Source organism: Larimichthys crocea, chromosome X (assembly GCF_000972845.2).
Source record: "Larimichthys crocea isolate SSNF chromosome X, L_crocea_2.0, whole genome shotgun sequence".
NCBI classification, from domain to species: Eukaryota; Metazoa; Chordata; class Actinopteri; family Sciaenidae; genus Larimichthys; species Larimichthys crocea.
Window position 1 is genome coordinate 7,394,643 of NC_040020.1, and position 10,499 is coordinate 7,405,141.

General features: G+C 47.2%; 2 protein-coding genes across 6 annotated transcripts in view; one reads left to right on the forward strand and one right to left on the reverse strand.

The window, feature by feature from the left end:
- Nucleotides 1–7,740, reverse strand: part of LOC104938214 (heterogeneous nuclear ribonucleoprotein L-like) — a 10,054-nt gene extending 2,314 nt beyond the window's left edge. Inside the window, exons 1-7 of one of the 2 annotated variants that reach the window (XM_027282687.1) lie at nucleotides 7,667–7,740; nucleotides 6,879–7,086; nucleotides 2,370–2,488; nucleotides 1,458–1,686; nucleotides 1,258–1,343; nucleotides 764–860; nucleotides 552–624 (exon numbers count right to left, since the gene is read on the reverse strand). In XM_027282687.1, the coding sequence (XP_027138488.1) occupies nucleotides 552–624; nucleotides 764–860; nucleotides 1,258–1,343; nucleotides 1,458–1,686; nucleotides 2,370–2,488; nucleotides 6,879–7,086; nucleotides 7,667–7,725 (871 nt within the window). In that variant the 5' untranslated portion in view covers nucleotides 7,726–7,740. Of the gene's footprint in view, nucleotides 1–551; nucleotides 625–763; nucleotides 861–1,257; nucleotides 1,344–1,457; nucleotides 1,687–2,369; nucleotides 2,489–2,672; nucleotides 2,697–6,878; nucleotides 7,087–7,666 lie in introns of those variants that run through there. The other variant, XM_027282689.1, reaches the window with a different exon arrangement.
- The window catches only part of LOC104939388 (NACHT, LRR and PYD domains-containing protein 12), a 119,892-nt gene that overhangs the window by 28,328 nt on the left and 81,065 nt on the right, over nucleotides 1–10,499 (forward strand). The gene's annotated exons all lie outside the window — the stretch shown is intronic.

Here is a 10,499-nt window from a genome sequence, read left to right on the forward strand (position 1 = left end):
TGGTTTGTGACATCCTGAGTAGCAGCATGCCCCACCCTGAGGTTAACCATGGGTGTGCCTCGCTGCCTACATTTTCATTACACGCACAAATCTGTATGCACATACTCACACAAGCGCACACACACACACACACACACACACACACACACACACAACACAACACACACACACACACGCACACAACACACACACACAACACACACACACGCACAACACACACACACACAACCAGCTGGGTGTATGTGTGTGCATGTGATGTGTGTGTGTGTGTGTGTGTGTGCATTGGATGTGTGTGTGTGTGTATGTGTGTGTGTGCATGTGTATGCATGTGTGTGTGTGTGTACGTGTATGTGCGTGTGTGTGTGTGTGCATGTGTATGTGTGGGTGTGTGTGTGTGCATGTGATGTGTGTGTGTGTGTGCATGTGTATGCATGTGTGTGTGTGTGTGTACGTGTATGTGTACGTGTATGTGCGTGTGTGTGTGTGTGTGTGCATGTGTATGTGTGTGTGTGTGCATGTGTATGTGTGTGTGTGTGTGTGTGTGTGTGTACCTCGGTGCAGGAGGAAGGGTTTGGTGTAATCCCAGCTGCTGTTGTCATTGCGGACGACGTTCAGTCTGTTGGGCTGCAGGGGGCGACAGAGCACAGCACCTCTGGGTGGGTGTGTGTGCGTGGGCCTGAGAGTGTGTGTGTGTCGAGAGCACTGCGGGTCTGTGTGTGTGTGTGTTTTGTGTGTGTGTGTGTGTGTGTGTGTGCGTGTTTACCCGAGCGTATTCAATCTTGAGTGTGCAGCAGCTGGCGTAGATGTCTGCTCCATTCAGAGCCAGTTTGGCTTTCTGGGCGTCTTCCACTGACTCGAACGTTAACGAGCTTGTTAAGGATGACTCATCAGGATGATCAGCAACCGGCCAATCAGAGGAGAGATACAAGACCCCTGCTGCTGTCAGCTTTAGTGAATAGTTTATGATGGACAGTGAAGTAAACTGCTGACAGCTGTAGCTGCTGTTAGCTCAGTTCGTCAGCTTGGTGGTGAGCTCAGAGCGACGGGTACCCGTCGCTCTGAGCTCACCGCCAAGCTGACGAACTGAGTGTTTGTACCAACAGGCGTTATGGACTACCAGGAAGAAGAAGAGGAGGTAACCAGGCTCAGCAGCTTCTATGGACATGATGGCAGAGGAGAAGAGAGTGAAGAGGACGCTGACGGAGGAAGCTAAGAGAGTGACACACATAATATAACTAACACACTCAGTCAGGATATTCCACCATGGCCTGGATGCCGTTGCGTTTGAAGATGACGATCCGTTGGACGTTACTGACCGGGTTACACACGGTGTAGAGAACATCCTGAGAGAGACAGAACACAGCAGAACAACGGTTTGTCAGAACTGAGAGACAAAGTTCAGGTTCGGCTGTAGAAGTAGAAGAAGACAGGAGGCGAGGAGGTTCTGCTGGACTCACGGTGGTGATGGGGTACAGCGGGTTCTGGATGGACAGCAGCAGGACTTTGTTTCCGCTGGTGGGGTCGTCGGCGTTTGTGGGTCTGGTGATTCTCTGGCTGGTGGAGAAGTTGAAGAAGGCCTGCTGCTCGCCGATGCAGGCGGCCTCGGACGACACGCAGCGCTCAGCGCTCTCCACGCTGTCGAACTCCACCAGAGCCTGCCGCTTGAACGGCATCATCATGACGTAGCTGCAAAAACAAGTTCAGTTTAAGCTGTTGTTGGACTTTCACTGAGAGAGAGTACTTTAACGTCCACACGTCACAGTCGAGTCTAAGCTCAGTTTTTATATTATCTCTTCACTGCTCCATCACAGTACTGATACATCTGTGCGTGAACTGCTCCTGACAGACGGTGACACTGATCGTAATGACGGCGATGGAGGATCAGAGCGGCGAGGAAGTCAGAGGAAGTGCTGCTGCTGCAGGGAGAGCAGCAGAGGCTGCTGGGACGGTTGCCGTGGTGAATGTTTCTAAATCTGGTTCTTGCAGGTCGGATTCGAACCCTGGGTCGCTGCTGAGCCTTCATACATGGGGCGGATGCTCTACAGTGTACCTGAATATCCAACAGCTCCAAGCCCGAACCCAACTAAATGATTCAAGCCAGCAGCAGTCAGTTCTGTTGGGACCATGTGACATGAAGCCTTTTTATAAAGCCGTCAGCTGGGACAGGCTCCAGCCCAAATCAAATCAAATCAATTTTATTTGTACAGCCCAAAGTCACAAAGTACATTTGCCTCAGAGGCTTTACAATCTGTACAGGGAGTGACACCCTCTGTCCTTAGACCCTTAGCCCACTCGCGACCCTAGTGAGGATAAGCAGTTACAGATAATGGATGTGTGTATATTTTATATAGTTATATAGTTACGGTCACCAGATGTTGCCGAACTTGTCAAGTGCCTCCACCAGATCAGCCTCCACCACAGCGTCGCAGAGGCCTCGGATGTGGACGACCGGAGACGGGGGGATGCGGTGACTGTCCTCTGCAGCGGCCTACAGAGAGACGAGCAGTGAACAAGTGAACACAACAAAGGACAAAGACGTTAGGACAGGAAGTCAGACCACACACTGTTTCAGCAGCTTGAATCTCTTCAACTGTGTGCAGCCGCAAACATAAGAATGTCTCCAAAACCAGAGATCATGTCTGTCACAGAGCAGATGAAGGAACAGAGATCACCTTTCTCATTCACACCGCTCAAGGTGAATAAATGAAGCGCACCCAACAGTCCTAATCATCTTTAACATGTAACTCTAACTCCTAAACTGACGTCTGTTAAGAAGAAGAAGAAGAAGAAGAAGAAGAGGTTTTCAGGCCTGAAAACCTCTTCTTCTTCTTCTTCTTCTTCTTCTTCTGAAATAATGGCAGAGGAGGAGAGAGTGAAGAGGACGCTGACGGAGGAAGCTAAGAAGAGAAAAGGAGAGAGTGAGCGAGCAAGAAGCCGCCGGACAAGAGTAAATGTGGGACTGACTTTTAGTGGTTGGTGAGAGCTTGGTGAACTTTAAGTACGTTTTGTTGTTGGCGCTCAGTAACTGTTATGTAATGCAGTTTTCTCCTCGTCTTTAACTCTGCTGTGCTTTAAGTGTCGTCGTGTTTGGTGGCAGTTGCTTCCACGTGTCTCGCTGTCTGTGCAGAGAGCTGAGAGAAGCATCGTGACGGTTACAGTCGGAAAAACTTGTCACAATAACAAGAAGACGACAAAGAGCTGCTGACGGTCTCTCTCAGGAAGAGGTTGAGTAAGCGAGGCTGTTTTTGCAGCCTGACCTTTTTTTGCAGCAGGTGGAGGCGTCACTTTGCACCAACGGCTACAGGAAACACGCTTTGATTGGGGTCGGCCTGAGGTGCTGATCTAATCTTTAGATTTGACTCACGGCGTCACAACACTTTGAGTCTAGCCCTCGTTTTTATATTTTGGACTTTTCCAGCCTTTAAAATCGTTTTTCCATTTGAATCTCTGACAGTCAGTGCAGCTGCGTGTCTGAGCAGATATGAACATATGACGTGCAACACAAACAGCGCTTGGCGGCTGTAACACTGAAGTCGGAGCAGATGATGAAGCTGGCGGTGCAGAATGGAACAGCCGTCTCAGCCAATCACAGGAAGCCGTGGTGGTGACCGCAGTGTGCCCTCGACTGCACCTACACTGGGCTCGGTTACTATAGCAACGCCAACGCCAAAGACAGAAGAAAGATGTTACCGACACGAGAGGTGGAAATGTGATGCCATGTGGTTACCATGGTTACCTCCCGGTTATCATCGTGACATACATCAGGTTCAGAACCTCCTCCTCTCGGTTCTCCTCAGCAGGAGTTCAGAGGAGGTGCAGCTCACAGGGCACGGTCGCCATGGTGACGGAGCCTCAGTGATTTGTTTTCTTCTTCTTGGGCAAATGTGTGTGTGTGTATGTGTGTGTGTGTGTGTGTGTGTGACATGTTGCCTTCTTCCTGTCAGGCCTCTGCCATCATTACCACTCTTATCATCCTCCTCTTCCTCCTCCTCCATCTTCATCACCTCTTCCTCCTCCCTGACGCTTCACTGTAATTAGCTGTGTCAGCCGCTGAGCTAACGAGCTTTTAACGAGGCTAACGAGGCAGTTTGATTCATCATTGATAAACTGCACTGTGTGTGTGTGTGTGTGTGTGTGTGTGTGTGTGTGTGCTGACACTGACTTTGTCCCTGTGGAGCTCTGTGATGTTTGAACGAGTTTTAACACTGAAACAACACAAACAGTCAGAGTGTACTGGAAACTGTCTCTCTCTGGTCCTGCATGACGTCCACTGCACATATTGAGTCTAATTTTAAACACACATGGTGTGTTATTCATACGTTATTTGGTGACACCAGTCTGTCTGATCCTCTGATGATCTACCGTCTGTGATCCACTCTGACCTGTGATCAGCTGAACGGTGTCTCTGTCATTCGTACGTCTGTTCTCACTCTATGTAACTTTGGGCTCCGGGTCGGGAGAAGTACGTAACGCTTTACGGCACTAAGTCACACAGCAGCAACTATTTCACTGATTCTGGTGAAACTGGATCATATTTTATGGAGGAAATGTTTTCTGGTTTTCCCTCTGATGTCCTCCGGCTGCTCCGCCTCAACTCTCTGTGATTTACAGAGTTTATGATGGACAGTGAAGTACGTAAAACTGCTGAACAGCTGTTAGCTGCTGTTAGCTCAGTTCGTAGCTGGCGTGAGCTCAGAGCGACGGGTACCCGTCGCTCTGAGCTCACCGCCAAGCTGACGAACTGAGTGTTTGTACCAACAGGCGTTATGGACGACCAGGAAGAAGAAGAGGAGGTAACCAGGCTCAGCAGCTTCTACGGACATGATGGCAGAGGAGAAGAGAGTGAAGAGGACGCTGACGTTGGAGACAACAGATCACAACAAACTCAGATTTTTTATCTAACATAAATGTGTCAGGAATGCTGTTTATCGTCTACTTGGTCCATCATGTTATATAACATGTTCCATCTTTTCTGAAATACAGATTCTTATTTTGAGTTCACCTCCTCGTTTGTGTCTCGGTCTGTCCTCTGCAGGATTGGCTCTGAGCTGACACAGACACAGAAAACCACAGGCTCCTTCATCGAGGTAGGCAGATGGCCTCACTTCCTGCTGAGTGCAGGCACTTCCTGTCACAGCCAGCACAGAGAGGCCACACTGTGTCACGGAGGATCGGAGCCAGACCAACGCTGAAACGATGCTGATTGTGTTGAGACGTGGACGTGATATCGCCAACAATGTTCAAACACAACATGGCTGAGTTCCATCACTGCTCAGGAAGAGCGAAACATGTCCGGCTCCAAACTCTGAAATACCATGAAGAACCATTAAGGTGACTTCATGGAGACTTCATGGAGACTTCATGGAGACTTCAGTCTTATATCACCTCATTCATTCACCCAGAAGACGACCCTGCTGCCTCCTGGCAGTGTCCTGTCCACCGAGTCATGACCCATGGCTTCCCCTGACCCAGACTCATATAACAGTGATTCTTTCCACACCCCGTTCCACCTCAGAGAACATTCTTCTCTCCACGTACCACAATCCAGCAGCGAAGGTTGACCCTATGAACCAGAACCAGAACCAGAACCAGATCTGATGAGGTGTTAAAGGAGTGATTTAGCTCACGCTTTAGCTTGTAGCTAATCATCATCAATCGAACGTGAGACTGAAGATTAGAGGAAACGCCACATTCCAGGACACAAATGATGCCTCTTTCACATCGTCATAGCGTATACTACGAGCCACAAGAACCAAAAACCCGTTTTGTAAAACAAGTCGTCCTCTGAGCTGGACGCATAACGCTGACGAGTGCGCAGGGAGCGTCTGCAAACTAAACTCAATAACTCAGTTATTCAGTGTTATGAGTCCAGAATGACTCCACACATCAACAGTCTCCTCGTGGTCATACTACAACAGCTGTTTTGGAAAAATATACTTTTTTATAATTTTGGGAGACTGGAGGTCTAACTTGTCTTTGATTTCTGTCATTGATGTAACCTGGAACATTTCTTACATATTTTATTTTATTTATTTTATTGTTAAAATAATCCAAGCTCATGCCTTCCATGTCACCTGCTGTGAGAGATGACAAACATTGAGCCTCGGGTTGTTACTTTTCATTTTATTGAAGAAAAATTCTTGAAATAAAAAAGATTTTGTATTGCACTTGTTTTTTTATCTATATATTTTTTTATATTTTCAAATGTATGCAGTGATTTTTGTGCCCCGGCCCCCTTGAGCTCATATATAGTTGTATGCGGCCCCTGGACCAAAATGAGTTTGACACCCTGGTCTAGAAGAAGGTCGGGTCCACCAGCAGCACCAAGCTTTGTATCTGGTTGGTATACAGAGGTCAAAGGTCAAAGGTCTGGAATCTGGAAACATGTGACAACCTCTCATTCACTTTCACAGGTGCTACCGTGCAGGTTCCTGGTCTGACCATTGGACCTGGAACCGAACCTCCAACCCTGTGATGATTGGACGACCCATCTGACCTCCTGACCTCCTTTATGACGTCATAAAGAACCTGGAAGCTCCCCGATGAAGCTGAGAAGATGAAACTGATCATCCACTTCTTCTGAACCTGAGCTGATCTGTGTTTGTGTGGATGTTCCATATCTGTTCAAACTGCTGAAGGACTCACGGTTACTCTGAGAGAACCCAGCAGAACCCTGACCAGAACCCTGACCAGAACCAAGCAGAACCCAGACCAGAACCCAGCAGAACCCTGTCCAGAACCAAACTTTGAGAACCTCATGAAGAACTTGTGAATGCAGTCAGTTGTGAGTTCTGTGTCAGATTACAGATCAGGTGATTTGCTCCATCACATGATAAACACTTTCTCTGCATCGATGAAATCAGAAAACTGTCCCCCACCTTCGCTCCGCTCCTCCGGCTCCTGCTCCCGGTGCCTCCGCTCCCCGCAGCTTCTTCTCCGCCGGAGTCCTCCTCCTCCTCTCCGTCCTCCAGCTCCCCTCCACCGGCCTCCTCATCGGTCCGGAGCCGCTTGGCTTCCCGGTGGTATCCTCCTCCTCCTCCTCCTCCTCCTCCTCCTCTGTCTTCTCTCTCCATTACAGACGGTGAACTGACGGAGGAACAATGAGACCCGAGAGGAGTGAACCTCTCTCTCCAAAGATCGAAAACAAAACAACAGCACAGACGTCTCACTCTGACACAATTCCACCTCCAGTGTGTAACATTGAGTTATATAATATAACACCTGTCTGTGTGACACCTGTCTGTGTGACACCTGTCTGTATAACACCTGTCTGTGTGACACCTGTCTGTATGACACCTGTCTGTATGACACCTGTCTGTATAACACCTGTCTGTGTGACACCTGTCTGTGTGACACCTGTCTGTGTAACACCTGTCTGTGTGACACCTGTCTGTGTGACACCTGTCTGTGTGACACCTGTCTGTGTTGTTGTAACTTATCCATAAACAAACCATGTTAGAATATATTAAATATCAAGTTATATACCTAATCATGTTCATATTCAAAGTTTAGACTTAGTTTGCATAGTCATGTCGTCACATGTCGTCAGTGTTGCTGTTGTAAGTTGGGAACAATAAATGTAGTCTGTCTCGGTCCTCCAACAAACTTTAAAACAACAAACAAACTTAAACTTTCATTTTTCATTATTTCCACTTTGTGAATGTACCTTATCTCAGCCACAGTGACTGTCACCTCCTGCTCACACGTGTCCAGCTGTTTACACATTATAAGGTCATAGACTGACTCACCTCTGGAGCCAGCCTCAAGTGGGCGTTTGATGAACTGCAGTTTTTAGGCTGCCGCTTGGTTCAGACTCTAAAAGGTTACTCCATCTCTCAGTACAGCCTGGCTTCCTGTCTGTGGCTCATTGGTTCCTAACAAAGATGTAAATCTTGAAAGACTCTGTGCTCGATAAGAGACTAAAACGAGGACAGAGACCGGCGCCTCTCTGCAGCTGCTTCCTCTACATGGAGGTCAGGTTACCATGGCAACAGCACACCTGTTAAACCTGCTGCACCTCAGCATCTGAAGACGGGCGCCAACTTTACACAGGAAACACGTCAAACAGCCAGAAACTGGATCCGATTTTATGCACAATGTATCTGCTGCTTTCCCCTCTGGTGTCCTCCGACAGGTTACTCTGACACAAGAATTAACTTCAGTAACCTAATACAATTTCATGGAACCTTCTAACAAAATAAATGTAACTAATTGAAGTCAATGCTTTATTCTATATATTTATTTATGAGCGTTCTTAAGGTGAAGAAAAAGGATGGAGGGCGTGCTGGGAAAGAGAAGCCTGCAGGTGGCGCCATTGTTTTAGTTCAACAACAAACAGAGACAGACTGAGCTCAGTCATTACATATACAGTACAATATATACACTGCTCACAAAAAGTTACAGCTATAATAATATATCTATATTATATATATATATATATATATATATATATATATATAGAAACAATATAGAAACAAAGATAATTAAATAAATATAGAAACAAAGATAATTAAATAAATATAGAAACAAATGTCGTATTTATCATTCATTTATTTACTGTTATTTTTTGTCCTTTTTGCTTCATCTCTGGAAGTTATACTGTTGCCATGGAAACAGCAGAGTAATATTTCGTCACGCTGTTTGAGCGTGTTTAGTTGACCAATCAGATTGCTCGGTCAGAACTACTTGTTGTACAACTGTAGTTCAGAGTTCAAGTTGACACAGTGACCTGATAGACTGGAGAATCAGATTATATCTTCAACAGTCCATCATTCACAGGAATCTCCCATGAGTCCGTCTGTCTATCAGCTGACTGCTGAGGCTCCTCAGGCTTTCATTGTTCCTCGTTATCTTCTCCAACATCTTCTCCTCTCGTTATCTCCTCTTAACTCATCACATCTCTTCCTGTTTTGATCCACAGTGCTCTGCGTTGGTCACACATGTAAAGTGTAGAGGTCGGTGTAAAGAGCTGTGCTGATGGATGACAACACATTCCAGCTTCTCCTGGAGGATCCTGAGGCGTTGGACATGAGAGAAGAGTTGAGAATCACTTGTAACGAAGTATGATGAGCAAAATGTACTTTAAGTATGACATGTAAAAGTCACTGACATGTAGACTTAATTCTGAACTTTGGGTAAAACAGTTAATAGTTAACAGAACTATTGTCACTGAACATGTGATCTACATGTAAAATCTAAAGCAAAAACACAACACAAACCTCTTCTGAATATGAATGATGATAAAATGGAAATATTTAAACCAACATCTCATGAATTAGAGTTTGTTGTGATTCGTTATCTCCAGTTTCAGAGTGTAATCCCACTGTGGTAACCATGACTACAGCTGTACTCGAGTATTTATTCTGATCAAACAGCCAATCACCAACCAGGTCCCAGCAGCACCATTGATGGTTAGTGGGTGGTGCTGGGTGGAGGCTCTCCGGAAGTCGACAACAATCTCTTTCGTCTTCTCCACGTTCAGAGAGAGATTGTTGTCTCTGCACCACTTGGACAGTCGGCTCACCTCGTCCCTGTAGTTTGACTCATTGTTGTTGTTGATGAGCCACCACAGTCGTGTCGTCCGCAAACTTAATGAAGAGGTTGGTGTTGTGTGTTGGTGAGCAGTCATGGGTCAGCAGGATGAACAGTAAGGGGCTAAACACGCATCTTGGAGAGCCCCTGTGTTTAGCGTGATAGTGCTGGATGCGTTGCTGCCGACCTGGACTGCCTGTGGTCTTCCGGTCAGGAAGTCCAGGATCCAGTTGCGGAGTGAGACGTTTAGTCCTAAACAGTCCAGTTTTTGTATCAGCTGCTGGGGGATGATGGTATTGAAAGCTGAACTGAAGTCCAAGAACAGCATCCTCACATATGAGTCCTTAGAGTCCAAGTGAGTGAGAGCTGAGTGGAGGGCGGTAGCGATTGCGTCATCAGTACAACTGCAAACTGGTACAGGTCCAGGGAGGGAGGATGGATTTGATGTGCTGCATGACTAACTGCTCAAAGCACTTCATGATGATGGGGGTCAGAGCCACAGGGTGGTAGTCACTGAAGCAGGATGGAGAGGCCTTCTTTGGAACCGGGATGATGGTGGTGCTCTTGAAGCAGGTGGGGACAACAGCTTGGCTCAGGGAGGTTCTGAAGATGTCTGTGAGCTCCTCTGCACAGTCCTTCAGCACACGACCAGGAATGTTGTCAGGTCCTGCAGCTTTGCGAGCGTTGATCCTGGAGAGGGATCTCCTCACACTGCCTGGAGACAGGGACAGCACCGGGTCATCTGGAGGGGGTGTTGTCTTCTGTGCAGGGGTGGTGGTGTCAGCTTCAAACCGTCCAAAGAAGTGGTTCAGATCGTTCAGCAGAGTGATGTCACTGTCACAGGTCTGTGGTCGAGGTTTATAGTTCGTGATGGTCTGTAACCCCTGCTACAGGCTCCTTGTGTCTCTGCTGTTGGTGAAGTGGTGGGTTATCCTGATGTTACTGTAGCAGACCAAAACATTTAATCC